Source organism: Gallinula chloropus (genome assembly GCF_964237585.1).
Source record: "Gallinula chloropus genome assembly, chromosome: 3".
NCBI lineage: Eukaryota > Metazoa > Chordata > Aves > Gruiformes > Rallidae > Gallinula > Gallinula chloropus.
Window position 1 is genome coordinate 43,090,333 of NC_140087.1, and position 18,283 is coordinate 43,108,615.

General features: G+C 39.7%; 1 protein-coding gene across 1 annotated transcript in view; it reads right to left on the reverse strand.

Annotated features, from left to right (window-relative positions):
* NID1 (nidogen 1) overlaps nt 1-18,283 on the reverse strand; it is a gene marked incomplete at its 5' end in the record, with an annotated part of 46,505 nt that overhangs the window by 13,847 nt on the left and 14,375 nt on the right. Inside the window, 7 exons of the mRNA XM_084260990.1 lie at nt 309-481; nt 1,133-1,357; nt 10,433-10,555; nt 11,290-11,433; nt 14,734-14,862; nt 15,910-16,053; nt 16,961-17,206. Coding sequence (XP_084117116.1) covers nt 309-481; nt 1,133-1,357; nt 10,433-10,555; nt 11,290-11,433; nt 14,734-14,862; nt 15,910-16,053; nt 16,961-17,206 — 1,184 coding nt within the window. The remainder of the gene's footprint in view (nt 1-308; nt 482-1,132; nt 1,358-10,432; nt 10,556-11,289; nt 11,434-14,733; nt 14,863-15,909; nt 16,054-16,960; nt 17,207-18,283) is intronic.

Genomic DNA, 18,283 nt, shown 5'->3' on the forward strand with positions numbered 1-18,283 from the left:
CCTCTCCACATACTGCTTTTGTAGGTCTCCTAGACTTCTATACCAGAGTCAGAAAGCCAATGGAAGTGTGAGGTATGATGAGCTTTTGGAGGTGTACAAGATCACAAACATTAAACTTCTGTCTTATGAGCTGTTTTTTAAAACTATTAGGCTTTTTGATCAGATAGGTCAGAAATTTTCAGTGACAAGGTGATGGAATACTACAATTTTCATCAAGAATAAAAATTTTCTTAGGAACTCAAATTACATAGACCAACACTCTTATTTTTGTCACAAGTCTTCTAAAACACACATAGGAGGTTACTTACTGGAATATGCAAGAGTGCTTTTGCACCATTTTTCTTCATATTGCTTCCATCCAGTGGAACATGTTCAATTTTACCACTTTGGGCAAAAAGCAAGTGGGTTCCTGGTGGCAGAGGTACCGTATCTGGTCGAACAGAGGGCCCAATAACGACAGGAGGAGCAGCTGTGCTCAGACCTTGTTAATAGAAAAGGAAACAGATGGGGAAAAAATTAGTTTGTACAGCGTAACAAGGCTCCTTGTTATTTGCAGAGACACAATTACAGTCAGACTTCTTAGAAGGAAAAAGCAGTATAAGCAGATACTAATGACTATAATTAAATGCAGAAAGCTTCTGATTTTTTTCCTCTTGGCCGACAGAGAAGGAGCAGTTGACATAAAAGGTCTTTTCATGTTCAGCTCTAATTGCTCTTTCCTTTAAATGTTTGGAAAAGCTGATCTTATTTTGCAGCTGAAGTGAGGAAGATGTAGGAAGGAACATCCTGCATTTCCTGAGGCAAGTCAGTTACCACACGTGGAGACTTGCCACAGCACTCAGAGGGCACAAACTACAGAGGCCTCTCTCAGTCTCAAGGCAGGGAAGAAGTTAGAAAACCATCTTATTCAGTGGCTCACCACAGTTTTCCAGATGTCCTGGCTGAAGGGAAAGTGTATGCTGAAGTTAATAAAGGTCTGCAGAGCACAAGGCATATCGCTGCTGGGACAGCAAAGATCTGCATTGCTCCAAGTCAGTGTTGTATCTCTGGGGCATGCATAAGCCCTACATCTGGGAGACAGCACACTTAGGTGGAGAGACACCCACAGGAAATGCATGCTTCAGGCACTTACATGGTGGCTGAACTCCTAGCCTGCTCCTGGTGCCATCGATCTCATTTCCATCCCTGTCCACACACCAACAATATCCACTGCTAGCATGGCACTGAGTGGGTAGGTAATTTCCATGGTCATCACATTGGGGAATAAAGTGACCAACTTTAATCTCCCTTGAGTAGAAAGGGCCTCCACTTCCAAGAGCTACTTCTCGTTCATGCTGACATTTGGTCTTTTCCACTTCTGTACACAAAAATCACAAAACAAAACAAGAGCAGTGAGTATTTCAGTTTTAACTACTGACTATGTTCCATTAACAGTTAATATATGCTGACCACTTACAATGCAAGCATTCTTATCACTGGAGGAGCACATCACTGTTACAAACCTTAAACCCTGCAGGTTCAGGAACAGTCTGCCCAATGTAAATGTGATACATTTGTCTTAAACTTACTTCATTTGTATCTGTCATTTTATCTTTCACAGTCTAGTTTAAAACAGAACCAACAGCTCCCCTGTAGCTTCCTACATTGAAGAGTCATAAACAGAAGCTGGAAAACACTGCCTTTCTCCTTGAGGCACATTAGCAAGAACATTCTGTCTGACTTGTGAACCCAGCGTGAACTCACTCAGCAATTATCCACGGGTCTTAAAATGTAGCTAATTAGTCAGGCCATACAGTGGATAAAGGTTTTCTGTAATGCTAAAAGTCAAGTTTCTATTCAGAGCCACAAGAGAAAACTACAACATGAGGCTGATATTGAGTTCTCTACATAACCTAGTAGATGAAACAATTCATTGCTCTGAAGTGTATTGGGTTTTTAGAATTCAGTTATCAAGTTTGAATGCTCATTTGATGATACTCTTCGACCCAAGAAAGCAATTGCAGGAAAAGATTGTCCAGTCCCTGGAAACTGTGTAAGGAAGACTATACAGACAAAAGGAATACTACTATGTATGCAGAGAAACATATGATGCACAACAGGTACACCACGTGCATGTGTATTACTGTAGAAATAAATCTGGAAAGTTAGTTTTCCCCTCTATCAGGAGATTCAGGGATTCCATTCTTTTGGTTTCAATTTTACAAACCAGCTTGGACTAAAATATATGACTTCTTACGGCATTGTCTGTTATGCAATAGGGAATGCCACCTGGAGTAATACAGCCTTCTAGATGCCAAACAGCATAACAAATATAATAAAACACAATACAGTAAAGATAATCTTTTCCCTCCTTTAAACAAAGAAATCTGGTTTTGTTTTACCTTACAGTTGAAAGCCCTGAAGGGTTCTGAGAAAGACCTTTAATTATGGGGGAATATCATTTTCCCATCAGACAGACAGAAATACTTGCCACAAACTGCCGGCTGAAGGAGCTTGATCATCAGAACTCCCTTTATTCCTCCCTTGTTTTTACACTACCTGGTGGACAGTATTAGCAGTGCGTGGCTCAGACTAAACCTAGCCCAGCTGACCAAAAAGCTAACCCCATGCCCCCACAAGACTGCTGCAGTGTAAATCACACACAAACATGGAGGGTAGGGTTTTTTATTATTATTTAATCTAGTTATGCAAGCAAAAGCTTTGGACAAGTTTCATGCACCTGGACACAATTAGAGGAATACAAATGTCTGGAGAACAGCTCACTCTAAACAACTGAAATACTTGGCATCAGCTTTAATGTGGGTGGTGGAGAGCACTGAATCAACCCACAAATCCAGACCCTGAAGAAAAGCCTCCATTATCTTTCTCAAATTTTGTTTCCATGTATTCAACACACTATGCAGCATGCAGGTAAAAGAAATGTTAATTCCAGTAACTGGGTAGTTTGGTCACACTTTAAACATTTTTAAAGTTCTAATTATGAGCACTGCTTCTGATAGAAAGCAGGGCAAATGCACTGGGAAACTGATCCACTCTGCTTTTGTTCAGAACAAAATCTTCATTGCATTCATGTCATCTTAGACTAATATTGCTAGCTCCTCCTCAGCGGGATATAAAAACAAATCTAAATGCTACTTGGTTTTCCTTCCCATCTGAAACCACCAGAATTACAGAATATCCAACAGCCTAAAATTTTTAATTGATTTTTAATTTTTTAATCAATAATCAAGATAAAATTTATGAAAGTTAGAAAATATTAATTATACAAAGAAGTGTGTATACACTTCCAGAAAGGACCCAGCTGTTATACCTAAAATAAATTTGTATTATTGGTAACTTGAAATATTTAAGTCTGTTGTAACTTCAAGGCAATGTTCACACTTCTATCTGCAGATTTTATACAAGAATGATGGAATTTTTAAAGAGTACTTAGACTGTAAGATCAAAACCAATCTCACAAATAGTCTGCTCATGCAATTAGCCCCACTAAAGTCAAAAGACTAGTCAGACAAGTTAATTTTCAAAATTAATACTCAGTTTCTAGAAGGCAGGGAATATGATTTCTTCATTCTATAAAAAATCCCATCAACAATGGTTTTTCAGTTGCATAAAAAGATGTCAAATACCCCATTGCTACTCACTTTTAGGAATAGTGATGCATTTACTACTTTTTTGTGCTCCTGAAAGTCTCTTTTATTTATGATGAGCATTTATAACAATATCTAATGTGATAAGTAGTTTATGTTAAAGAAACATTCTGAAAAGAAGTAAAAACAATGTTACCATATTCATCCCTGCTGACTCAATCATTTTAACCTGTCTTTCTACGTTAAACTAATTTCAACTCACTAACATCAGTTTAGCTAATATTGAAAATTATAAACCAAAACCAGACCCTAAAGTAGTTAGGACAGTGCAAACTAGGACTAGGCACTTGGGATCCATACTGTATTTTTTTCTCTCCTTATCTCTGAATCATGGTCAGGATTACTATGCTCCATATTACAGCTCACTAACACTACTGAGGGCATCTTCAGTAATCTTCACTCAGAACACATTCAGAAGAGACTAGTCCTGTTTAAACGACTTTTACCAAAGAGATAAGCAGTGAAGGATGCACATTTCCTTCCCCTGGCAAATGCCCTTACATGATTTCCTACTTTTCAAAAGAGCACCTTTCCTGCAGCTGTAGGCACTACTCAATGTGACTGTTTCACCCCCTCCCCAGCTATAGCCATTCCCTTGGACATATGTTTGTCAAATACCAATGGGCCACTGACCACAAGAAATGGGTCCTTAAGTCTAAAAGTTGAGGCTCCTCAACTAGGGGTGCAAAGTCAGATTAAGTACGAGTACCCAGATTTACACAGCTATACACTAACACATAGACTCCTTGCAGTGCAGTGTATTATCCAGGGCATTCACATCATTCTGTCATTCCTGTTATCCTGAGGAAGGCACCAGTGTCTGGGCAGCTGAATCAAAACCTGAACTAATTGCTGATAAGATTTCCCCTCAATGTAAAAGCAGTCTCAACAGCCAGTTTAGAGACTGAAAAAGGAAAGTGAGCTGAATCCCAGTCCAGCATTATAACCTATGCTGCAATGAAGGCACAATGACAGCTCTTTGGGACAAACAAGGTGCTTATATTGCTTATACAGTCATACATTGTTTTACTCCACATACTTAAAATATGTTCTGATTTCACAAGCTTAAACCTGTGCTAATTAGCTGTCTGAAATGAGGCTAGCTATGACAGAGCTTGAGAGGAGATTGACACTGTAAATAAAGCAGGTTCCCTGCCTTGCTGAGCTAATAGTATGAGTTAGACAACACATAACAAGAATTGTCCCATATTTAGACAGTACAAGTGCTACTTCATAAGCCTGCTTCCAGACACAAACATTATGACTAGTAACTTTCCTCCAGCCCAGCAACCTGAATGTTTCTTAGTGTTCCTCCTTTAATATAAATACAGGGATACTTTGTCAAGACTCTTAAAAAATGCAGAGCAATTAACATTAGGAGAGCTCTCTGATCTCTTGACTGGCATGAAAAAAAACTCTCCGTTAACTACAACGGATAGAGCCAGGAAGAAATAATGCTTACCTGCTGTTAACAGTGCTATTACATCTACAACTACACCTAAGGGTAGCAAATGGAAAATACATCATGCCTGTTCCGAGGCTCCATATGCAGGGGTTACCCACCCTGACTTTCAGAGGTTCTTACCATCCTTGAAATACACACTTGAAAGACAAGCCAAATGATCATGCCAATGTTGAGAAGAATGGGCTAAGACTAGGGTTAGTTCATACTGTCACAGATGAAACAGACAGTAAGAGCAATTCTGGGGTATTCTTCAGTGATGCAGGGAAGTGGGGGTGGCAACAGCCTTTTATTAACAGCAGGATCAAGTTCCAGTGTTTTTCAGTATCAGTATTTAAACATTATTGATTAGCATTTGTTATAAAGCTGAGTAAAAATCCATTCTGGCTGCTTTTTGATGCAGTTGATGCTTGGCTGACGAAGGAACACACTGACCTATCTTTGCAATTCCCTAGGGCATTCTGCTGATGCTCACAGGACAGTATCACTTTAAAAACAAAGTGCCATACTGTCAGCTACCTTGTTTTGATAAATGATTAAAAACTGAAAAATTACCCAAGCCAGTGGACAAAAAGTAATTTGTAGTAGCAATATTTCTAATAAGTTCCATATTACCAGGTTTTAAAAAGTCTTATTTATAAATTTCCTTATAAAAAAATAATTCCTTCATTAGGATTCTGGAGGAAAATATACAGCCACGGGTCACAAAATAGACCATAACAGATGAGAAAGACAGGACCTCACCACTAGATAAATTGAGGTCACTGAAACAAACAAGTAGATTCACAGAGTCAAGTGGAAAGTTACACAGTGTATTCCAAGAAGTGTATGAGACTAGATGAGCCTCTATACTGGCATCTTGGAAACCACAAACAAAAAATGCTATCAGCTTAATCACAGCAAGCAATCAGCAGATGACTGCAAGCAGGTAAACTGCCAGCATCCAGCTCAGTGCTGTAGGGACTGTGAGAGGCTATAAATAAGAATTCAACATATAGACACAAAACATGACACAGATATAGAGAAGGAATGTGGGACTGGGGAGATGGTTCAAGGAATACTGAGTACAGCTCTGGTAACCGCGGTTCAAAAGAATAGTGAAAAATTGAACTGGTGTCCAGAGAAGAGCTCTGCAGAGAGCAGCTGAAGTGCAGAATAGAGATCAAGAACCTGATTAAGAGGTTATGTTCCACTGACCACAGTACCACACAAGTCAGATTAGATATGTAGAATGCTGCATTCTGAACTCAAGGTAAACACATACCCTTCCTCAGAAAAATAAATTTTAATGTCTTAAATACATGCTTTTCAGTTCTTTCAGTTGTTTTGACCAGGACCAATCTGGAACTTAAAAGTCACTGAAATAAATCACTTGAAAAAATTAAATGGAAATAGCAGAGATATGGAAGGTGGGCCAGGTGAAAAACATACATGTTACATTTCTCACATAAGCAGAGAAACAAACACAATGGGGGCAGGGGAAAACCCTAAAGCCATATTCAAACTTTCAAAGTATTTTTTGGTCATGAAGGAAAACTCCTGCAGCAGAACTACAGAAAATGATTTATGGACTTTTCCCAATAAAGACAGAGGCTGAGAAAACATGATGAAAAACAGATCTATGGAGCTTCTTCCCTTAATTTTGCAGGGGAAATTACAATCTAACACACTAAATCAAATTCAATTAGTTCTGTAACAACGTTCCAAAAATATTAAAGAACCAATACAACTACTCTGAGAGGTTTTCATTCACAAGCTAAAGACAGAAGTGATTTAAAACCGTCCAGAATCAGTATGTAATCAAACAGTACTTTTTAATTTCCCATGTGTATCAATTTATTCCCCACATACCACAAGGAGTTATACTGACATTTTTAATTGTTTTCAGACTTCTTTAAAAAAAAAAAAAGAGGAAAACACCCAAAACAAAGTAACTCGCTTCCCTTTGTCCCTTCTTTTCCCTTTGTAATCCATAACTTACAGTGTTGCCCTGTTAAGTGCATTTCTCATGTGAAAGGGATTGTATACAGAGGACCAGGGAATGGCTCTTAACAGCCAGACCCCTAGTTCCAAGAATCTAGATTTGTTTCTGTTTAGTAAACAGTGTCTGGGGTCTGCAGGGATAGAAACACTCAGACATCTGGTTTTTTGAAATGGAAAAATGAAGCGTGAGGAAATAATGAAGTACAGACTTTCTTAATAGCTGGGAGCAGCGGGACATTCCAGCATCATTAACTCTTTCATTAACCCACTAGCTCACTCCTACAGACATTCTCTTGTGTGTGACTCAAATCCATCTTACTTGTTAGTCTGCTTGATGCAAGAGCTGCCATTCAGCAGTGGTTAAGATTCAACAGTAGGTTTCATACAATAAAGGCGCCACACAAGCATGCAATTGTACACATGGGCCTGAAAAGGGTACAGCAAAAAGAACGGAGTATTCGGATGAATGAAGCTTTCCATACTATTAACCACCAGCAAAGACTCCAGTGACTTGACTGAGGCTAATTAGATCAAAGTCTTAGTGGGAAGAAAGGGTCTCTAATTACGCCTGAATACAATACAGCCTCATCTGGAATCTCTATTTTGAAGGAACTTACTTTACAAATTGGGTGCTAAAGTAAACTAAGCTGGTTTTTTGCTAGGCTTCAGAAAATGTATTTCAATTCTATCTCCTGGCAATGATTAACTGTTGGATATATCCATTTTAAAAGTACTACAGCTTTAGCAACAGATGACAACCCAAGGGCAGCTATTGTTCTATTAACTCTCTAAAAAGGGAGTAGCCAAGTTTGTTAACACTGCCATTGCTGCAGACTAGCAGAACATTGTAGATACTCTGTAAATCAGTCAGGATTCAGCTAAAGTGAGACTTTATATCTACACAGATTTTGTCTGCTCAGAGCATTTAATGATCAGAACAAAATTATAAGTGTTTCTAAGTCATGTCTTCTACTGGTAGTACAAAACAAAAAAACAGAATCAGAGAAGCATATATGAAAACTAACAAGACTTGGCAGATCCCCATCCACTAAAACAGCAGATACAAAACTCTTTAAAATATTTAATTACTACTATAAAGCTACGACAGGGAAAGATCCCCATTCAAAATACAATTGTGCAAGTTAAGAAAGTCAAGATGTGTACAGGATAAGCAGCAAAAAACCCAACCACATAATATTTACAATAAAATATCACACTGTGTTTAGCAGTTCAGGAGACACACTACTGCACATTTAAAGGTTTTGTTATCAGCAACAAAAACGAAGACACCACCCTACTTTAACATGCTGTCCCATATACTCAGGAGAAATTAATTGTGTCCTGTTAATAAAGTTAATTGGTTGAATTCATTCTACCAAACCACCTGTTTCAGCTAAAGGTGATGTGCCAGACATGAAAACAGTATTTCTGCCTCTACAGTTCTTCCTGAAGAAGATTGATTTTACGTCAAGCTATTCACAATAAGTTTCTTCTCTAGGAGGTATGATCCTGGTTTCATCAGCTGGATGGTTAGCTAAATATTTTGAGACAGGTCAGAAACACTAGGTAGTTCTTCATTCATCTGGCTTTAAAATGAAAATACAAATGGGCATTCATGCATGAAAAGTTAGTTAAAAATAATATTGGAAGTCTGACAAAGTCACAAAAGCTAGAACTTCAGAATTAAATGCTGCAATACCTCCTACAGTTTACCTAGGATAGAAGAGACTACAAGCACTTGGTCAGTTGATGTAGTGTGTTGTTGAGCATATGAGGAAGTCATTTAAATATGATCTGAAACCAGATACAACCTTTGCAGCTTTGTATGCCTTTTCTGAGCATACAATTATGAAAAAAAAGTCAGAGTATTGTGGCTAAAGAAAAGTATTCAGTTTCAGCAATGCCTCAGGTAGCAATATTGTGCCACACAGACAAGCACTTTTAAGCCAGTACATCCAATATGAAAACAACTCAAAAACTCAGTTCTGAATCATCAAATACTTTAGACATCATTAAAACCACAGTGCAAAACTCAATTAAAGACAACCTCCCTCCTCCAACCTACTGATTCTTGCCTTATTTCCCTCTGGCCCTACACCTTTCTTACTCTTGGCTGCACAGTTTGAATCATAGAATCACAGGGGTTGGAAGGGACCTCGAGAGATCATCGGGTCCAACCCCCCTGCCAAAGCAGCTCCCCAGCTCATATTGCACAGATAGGCGTCCAGATGGGTCTTGAATATCTCCAGAGAAGGAGACTCCACCACCTCCCTGGGCAGCCTGTCCCAGGGCTCTGTCACCCTCACTGTGAAAAAGTTCTTCCGCATGTTAGTGCGGAACTTCCTGTGCCCCAACTTGCAGCCATTGCCCCTTGTCCTGTCTCCACAGAGCACTGAAAAGGGACTGGCCATTTCCCCCTGCATCCCATACTTAAAATATTTATAAACATTAATAAGGTCCCCCCTTAGTCTTCTTTTCTCTAGGCTGAACAGTCCCAGCTCACTCAGCCTCTCCTCATAGGGGAGATGCTCCAGTTTCAGTCTGTGCAGTCTTTTGCCCAACAGCAGGCAGGAGAACTGGGTTTCATTGCACTCAGAAGTTAGGTGTTATTTCCTGGATGAAAACATTCACCATTCTACAAAACTTGAGTGCTGTCCCATTAGTTTGCCACACTTCTGAATTAAAGTAACTCTAACAACGCTACCCTGTGCTTCAGTGTTCCTTACTTTATTTATTTTAAGCATACCTTCAGGAACAGGAATTTTATACTTCAAGGCCCAAACTACAATGCAAGAGCAGAAGTACAGGAGGGTAAAGACCTTCCCACTGAATAGAAAAAGTTGGGTAAATACAGAAACAGCTGTGTGCTAGTTAGAAACTGCAGTTTCTAGACTTTTGATGGCTATTCCTGGCACATAGGATCCTGCTGAATACAGCTGTGTAGGTACTTTGGTCTCATCTTTCACTTTTTTCCTGTAGTTGTTACATCACCAACATTAACAGGATGTTTTATGATAAGTGACTACCATGTAAGGAAACCAAATCAAGCTTTACATAAGGCAAGTTCAAAAGGTAGCATCCATTTGCGGCTGAGAACTGTTGAGGATCAAACAAACAAAACATAAAACAGGACATTGCACATGGTCTCATGCAAAAGTGATAATTGTCAAGACATAAATTTTGACACAAGCTTGGTAAAGTTAAAAAATTGGAAGATTTAAGCATAAAGACTCGACTAAGACAATTCGATTCCTCTCCGGAACAGATCGTGTATTAACACATATCCTCCAATTCCCAAATTATATTTCTGGTCCAGCTTTCAAGAACTATAAAATTTTACCTCCTAACACACACCGGAAACCATCCCCGCGATAACCTGCCTTACACTGGCAGCTGAAGGACCCAGGGGTGTTGTAGCAAAAAGCATCTGGATGACAGTGGCCTTGTTCACATTCATCTATATCTGTTAAAAAAGAAAAAAAAAAAAAAGACCAATCTCAGATAGCTGTTCCTCCTGATGGATAAGCCAGAGTGATGAATCCAAGTGCAAACCTGCCATACTACTTTCAAGGTCCTATTTTAGGATAACTGAATAGAATTACAGACCTTTGGAAAAACATCTGTGTAGAAGTGCAAAGGAGGTTAAAAAGCACACATGTAATTCAGGTTCTGTGTCTTAGAAATTGCTGCACTTTGCCATTCTGTTGGGTAACTACCACTGTTAACTCACACAGTACTTTAAAAATATATGCCCTTGTTTCTCAAGAGAAAAACACAGCAAGAGAAGTAGGATTTGGCCAGCATGATTTCCAAGATGTAGTTAGGTAAAGCTGCTCCCCCACTGCAGTCCAATTGGCATGAAACAGATTATAACTTTTTTTACATAGTCTGAGCATCATGCGTCACCACCTTAGTAATATAAACCAGCACAGTGCAAACAGTTCCAGCAGATGAAGATCTGGTCTACTAACTGCAATTTCTCCATTCATCTCCTTGGACCTTCTGTAGCTCAAATATTGAAGAGTGAATTCAAAGGCCAGGGGAGGATAGAACCAAAGCTTAATGCAATGCCTACCTGAAGGACTTAAACCATGGAAACTCCTGCTTTAAATCACAGGTAACTATAGGACATTGCAATGACCAGCCAAGTTGTGCAATAAAGAGTATACAAACCCCACAACAAATGGTGCTACTAACCCTCACAGGCACGCCCATCTCCAGAGAAGCCAGGGAGACATGAGCAGATGTAGGCAGAGCCTCCGGTGTAGTCACACCGAGCACGCTGAGGAATGTCACAATTGTGTGTGCCTGCGTGGCAATGGTTTACAACGTATTCAACGGCTGCAGGTTGGATGCAAAAGAGGAGAAGAACATTTGAATTTTCCTCTGCAAAGTCTGAAGCTCATGACAAGTTCACAGGGAGAAAAGAACAGCTGTGAAAGCGTACAGAAAAGGAACAAGAAAACTTTTTTGTCTTGTGGTTGGAGCTTTTTTTGCCAAGATCTCCCCTTTCACTGGTGTTAAATCTTCTCATTAATGTTTTACAAGTAACTAACTGTCCTCAGCACCTGCTAAACGTTTGTAATATAGAAGAGGACAGAAAGGCTATCACAGTGACAGATTTTGTTTGTGAAAGGGAGTCCTGGATGAAGACATGTATGGTGTCTCACAGGGGTACCTCACGTGTTAGCTCCTTGGCCAGCTCACCGCACTGGGAGTTAGCAGATATTTTGCTACACTAGCCTAGGATTGACCCTGGACTGTCATCATTTGGCACAAGACAGGACCTGTGACTCACAAGATAAACATATTTGTCAACTATTGGAGAGATTTTTGACCAACCATGGAAGCTAGGACTAAACCTGCAGCTTTTCCTCACTTTCTCACTGTTAACAGCAGTGACTCTGAAGGCAGCATACTGCTTCACACACATTTCAGTCACTGGATCCCTGCCTGTGCTCACCTCTAATGTCAGAGAATGGGAAAGGAAACCATGGTATTTAAAATAGGAAGAGGCAAAATACAACAAAACTTTTGGCCCCTGAAATAGATGAATTTGCAGTGTGTACATTGAGAAACATATTTCCAGCTGCTGTAATAGAGTTCATTGAGGGTTTCTTTATGCAGTTCTTATGAGGAGCTGACAGGGTACCAAGACAAGACTCTACAATGCTCCTTTCATCATGGTACACAGATGGAAACTACTACAGAGAAATAACAGAAATCTGCCATCAGAGACAGATCTGAAGACAGTGGGGTTTTTTTCCATTTCTCTGGAGGAGATTACATCATTGTCAGAATCACTTATATCTGTTCTGTTCAGTGAAGTAAGTTTTAGATTACAAAAGAATCTATTCAGAACTGCATTATAAATGCATAAGATCTGGAGCTCAAAGGGAGTCCTCAAGTCTCCTATAAATAGGGAGGACAACATTTATTTACAACTTTCTTATAAATCCATCCAGTGAGTCACACAGCTGGTATGAAAAAGCTGCAGTTCTAGAAAAGCTGAGTCAGAGCTGGTATCCCAGAGCAAACTGCAAAAGCATAAAGAAGGTAACTGTTGGTCTTCCCAGGTTTCAAGCTGTGAGTTATGAAGCCCTGACCTGTAGAAACGGGAACAAGATTGCCATGACAATTATTTTCAGTCTGTTAGGAAACTAGAGTTCATCTTCCCTCTCTTCAATCTTATGGATGCAAAGTTTGGTTTTGCTTGAAGGAAAGGACCAAACTCAAGTCCTTCAAACTGGGCAAAGAATCACTTAGCAGTTGTTAGAAGTGTGACACCTCAGCTTCATGGGAAATGGTAGAGTGAAGCCAGCAAGGTCATGGTTGGAGAGAAGAATCATAGAATGTGTTTGGTTGGAAAGGACCTTTAAAGGTCATTTAGAGTCCAATCCCCAATGTTCCCTTTCAGGTCCAAGTGAAAAAGAGGCAGTAGTGGACATAATGGAAAGAATATGAATCCCCTCTTCCACATCTCACCCTGTCCCTTTCAGTGTCCTGGCAGAAGTTGCTTTTTCCAACTCTTCTGCAACAAAGGGAAGAGTTAGGGTGCACTGTGGGAAGAAATGCATCTTTCTGCTCTAATACTCCTCAGTCTTAGCTGAAGAACAGTCTTGGCAGACTGTTCAGGTGAGGAACGACCTGAATGTATTAGCTGATCAAAGGGTAACTAAGCTTCTACAAAGCAGCCATGACAGAAGTGAACATAATCCTCCATAGTTATCAGCTATTTCCAAAAGAAACAGAACTGGTCCAACCTTACTGGAAGGATGTGCACAGGTTTTGTCAGTACAGAATCACTGTCAGGTTGTAAACAAAGACAAACGTTCTAACAAAAAAAATCTAACATATATCCTATCCTAACTATTGCAGCTCTAGCATTAGAGCCATTGACCCTCTTCTATCTGCTATTTTTAAATTTATTTAGATTTTGATATTTGCAATATAACTGACATACAAAAGAATCAGCTTAATGTTGTTGAGGGTAAAGCTCATGGTTCTTCTTTCTATATGGAAAATTAACTTTCAATATACATTTCAATCAATTTTTTCAGCTACCAAATGACGTATCTACCAAAGAAAAACAGTAAAGAGGAAAAAAATAAGCCTCAGGAAGAGAACATTATTCCAGTAAATACAGATTAACTCAGGCTTCCTCCAGAGAAAAGTTTTTAAATTAAATAACTAAATCAGTGACAACTACTGAATTTGGAGTTTAATGATCCATTAACAAACTAGTTAGGTTTCCTCAAAATCTCAAAGACACTAACAGTGAAGTAATTTGTAGTTATAATTGCTTCCTTTTCTGCATGATTAGCTAGACACATTGAGACCTCTGCGCTGCCTTGTCCAAACAATGAAACTGTAACTAGAATCTAATATGTTAAATCTAATCCTGGATTAGACATAATAAAGATACAAAACCCAAAAAAGTCAAAGCTCAGGACTACAGAAAATGCAGAAAAAGTCCTATTTTATCTTGAAAGCGAGATGCTGTGAAATAGCAACATATGAAATAGCAACAAATGAATGACTTCTCTTTTTTTCTTTTACAAATTAGAATTTTACTTCCACATGAAAGCTAAGGCTAAATAGTGGTACAGAAAGGATGGAAGCATTCAATAATATTTTCCACTTTATTTTTCACAGAATCACCAGGTTGAAAAAGATCTTTGAGACAGAGTCCAACCATAGCTGTCCTCTACTAAACCATATCCCTAAGCACCTCATATACTTGTCTTTTAAATATACCCAGGGTTGGTGACTCAACCTAGTGGTTTCAAAACATTCTGAATGGGCATTTTTTTATGAGATAAAATAGTGGTATGTTAGGGCCTTTCTTCAGTTACCTAATGGATTGTAATCACCAACTGCAATCATCTGTAATCATCAACTTGTGTAGATCCAGGCCTGGAGGTTGGTGTCCCTGCCTGTAGTAGGGGGGTTGGAGCTCTATGATCCTTGGGGTCCCTTCCAACCCAGACCATTCTATGATTCTATGAACTGCAGCATGAGCTTCTAAATTCAACCCACGTTAGAAGACAGTGCAGATCCTAGAAGGTCCATTTCTTGTCTCTGAGATGAATCACAGCCTGAAAGCAGGTGGGCAGAGCTTTTATGAAATGTCAAACTCACCAACACAAGTCCGCTCATCTGCTGCAAACTGGTATCCTTCAACACACTCGCAGCGGTAGGTGCCCGGCTGGTTATTGCAGACCGCATTGCTGCCACACAGAGCGGGCTGCTCTGAACACTCATCAACATCTAGAATATCATATGGATTACAGTTAAACAAAGATGCATTTAATACAGATGCCAGAAAAACAGAAGCCATGCAAATGTTGAATAAAGCAGACTTGCCTATTTAAATTACGTCTTGGATAGATCATATCTTTTAAAAGATGTTAACAACCTGAAAATCAGGTTTTGGTTAACTTGTATCCTCAGCTAATCTGCACCAAAAGAAACCCCAGAAGAGGTTCTATAGTGGAGTATTAAGGGAAGGGACAGGAAATCAGAGAAGAAGAAAGAGCTACTGAGAAAGAAAACCCACAAGTTGATCAGAATCAATGAAGACTGCTGGGGGAGCGTGAACTTTAAAAAAAGACTTCCTCTTCATTATCCATATATATCTCTAACCCATTGCTGCTCAACTCACAGCACTGAGAACTAGGAGCGACAGTGTGATGCTGTTTTCATTTGCAAGTTTGTTGGAATGGGGGGAGGGTTGTGTTTTGGCATTTTTTCAATTTAAAAACCAACTCAACTAACAGGGAATATGTCATTAATGGACACTTCTGCCTCTTGGAAACAAGTATTTGTGCCCAAAATACATTAAGAACACAGAGCTGGGAAATAAACCTCTCATTGAATAGAAGGGATTTTTGAAACAGATCTTGAAAAAGATTATTTCAATGGGTTCCACATATCTGCACTCTGTACGCATGTGCACATGCCATTCCTCATCTCCCTTAAGAACTTTTAACCTAGTTGACTCATTTTAACCAGAACTTGCATCACAGTCAGTTTCTCACAGCTAAGTTCCCACAGGTTTTATGAAAGAATGAACTGTGTAGGAAAGATGCTTTTTAAGGTAGCAAAGCTTACCCAAGTTTGAGCCTTCAAGGGAGTCAAACTTGCTTGCTTTGATTACTGAGACACAAAAGCTATGCCAGCATCCTTCTAACCCAGCTTTCCCTAAGTCAGCCTCTATGGGCAGCTCATTTTGCTGGAATGTCTAGTCCTGAAGGTCAATACATTTCAAGTAAGCAAACTTTTTGCTGTCATTTTGTAATGAACAGTTTCTGATACCGTAACAAACGTTTCCATCTCCACGGAAGCCAATGGAGCATTCACAGAAGAAACGATTGCCAGTTCCTGGACGACATATCGCATTGGTGTCACAGTTATGGGTGCCAGTGTAGCAAGGATTCCGGTTAATATCAGCAGAACCATCTGACAAGAAAGACCATATTTAGCCTTACTTAAGGCTCAGCATTCAGACAAGGCCCAGAAAGATACTGCCTGCAGTGCACATGAAACAAGGAAATTTTTTGCACAGGAAGAAGGGGACTTGCAGGTGATACACAGGACATGAATCTCAGACATGGCAATAGTGCCTGTGTTCCTTGTTACTTTGCACAACAGAGAAGCCATGGAAGCCTCTCTAAAGAGCAAGGCTGACAAAGGCAATGCATCTTTCAGCCACTGACACTAGATTCTAAATGCAAATTCTTAACATATTGGTTTGCGTATTTTAATTATTAGAACTTCATCTTTGTAACAGACAAATGTGAGCATGGTCCTTACACTTATCTGATGCACATTTTCAAGTTGTTCCTTTGCATTTTCTCTGATTTTAGCCCAAATTTGGACAAATCATCCAAAAAGTACACTTCATGGGCTGCCTACCTTCCCAAGATAAAATGCCATGTTTCAAGATAAATCACAGAAGCTAGCTTTTTCAATGACAAACCTTATTCCCCTCTTTGACCCTTTGCTCTGACAATACGAAAAAAAAATCATTAATAGAGCAACTATAAATTAGGTAAAGATAAATTATATACTCAATTTATCTGAGCAGCAATAGATGCAAGGTGGTGTGTTGAGAGTACTTCAAGAAATTACAAACTCCACTGAATTTCAAGAAGAGATAATCACTTAAAAACTCTTACCCAAGTGAAAACACAAACATTCATCAGTCCTATTTCTCTTCTTAATTGAAGGACCCAGACTTCTACTGACTAACGCAACAGATTAATATAACTCATTAATTTAAACCAGCTAAGGCAGGCTAAAAACAAAATATAGAAGCCTGATCTCCATTACTGAGAGGAGAGAAAGATTTCCAATTCATACATACCACTGATGGGGCCGATGGAATTACTCATTGCGTATCGCAGGATCTGCTCCTCTCGGTTATACAGGACAAACACACTGTCCACTGAGAGCTGCTGAGTGGCAGAAGCAGCATGGTGAGAGTCATCATGAATGCATTCATCAAACGAGATGGTCTGTCGCCACTGATAGGCGCCCGTGTACGTGGCAGCAACCCCATCCCTTTCTGGCTCCGTCACTGTGTACTCCCTGGTAGACGATGAAGTGATCACTGCAACACGGCAACAAACGTGCTGATCAGAACAGAGAGCAGAAATACTCTGTGCCATGCTACCTGTAGGCTTGGGATACAGGCTGAGTAATGTAAATAGAAATTTCAAAGGCAAGAAGCTCTGAAAGTGGATGTATTTCCATGCAAAGGAACAGGCACTTAACTGGGCCTACACATTTCTTGGGAACAACAGCCTTGAGAAATGAGTCATAATTTATCTTGGCATTTTAAAAATTTAACTTCACTTTGGGGGTTATCAGGCAAAGAAAGGAAAATTCAACTCAGGACCTAACTCAGATGTTTCTTTATATGAATTTACATAATCTATCTGTAAACTTGAAGGACAAAAACCATCTCACCAGCACCAAATTACACCCACTTTTCATTTGTTGTGGTCTATTGGCTTTGGAGTCCTGAAGAAGATGCATGTCAGAGTTCTTGTTATGTCTCACAACCACTTTCTACATTGTGAAAAATTCTAACCAACAACCTTCAAAGCAGATCTGGTCTTGAGGATCCTCTCACCAACAGAAAGCTCCTCAGAACTCCATTATTCTTCATATGGACACCATAATACCTGTATCAAGCCACTTGCAACAGTTGGCAAAAGCTGGGTCTCTGCCTAAGTAGTGGTCTGTCAAATATGCCGTAACTGTTTGAGTACTGATAAATCAGAGTCTGAAGGATACCTCTTTCCAACCCTGAGCACCCCTCCATGGGGACAGCATTTCTACAGGGAAGGCAGAGCATGCTCTGCCCAAACAATGCCTCCAAAACTCTGAAGTCATTCAGCACAAAGCAGAAATTTTCTACTGCCTCCAGCTCCTCCTCACACTCCACTACACCAGGCAAAGCAGCAAGACGGGGTCAGCACTGGTTCCCAAAGCAAGACGTTAATGGATATAAGGCAGTGACAATGCAAATACATCATTTTTAGCTATCTAGCAATCAAAGTGTGCCCTTGGAGCAAAGGGTACTCTCTCCAGTATTCACGTACACCTGGGTACACCACAGGCTGCTGCTTCTACTGCTGGCTGGCCAGCAACAACAGTTCAACCTCAGTTTGGTTTTGCTGTG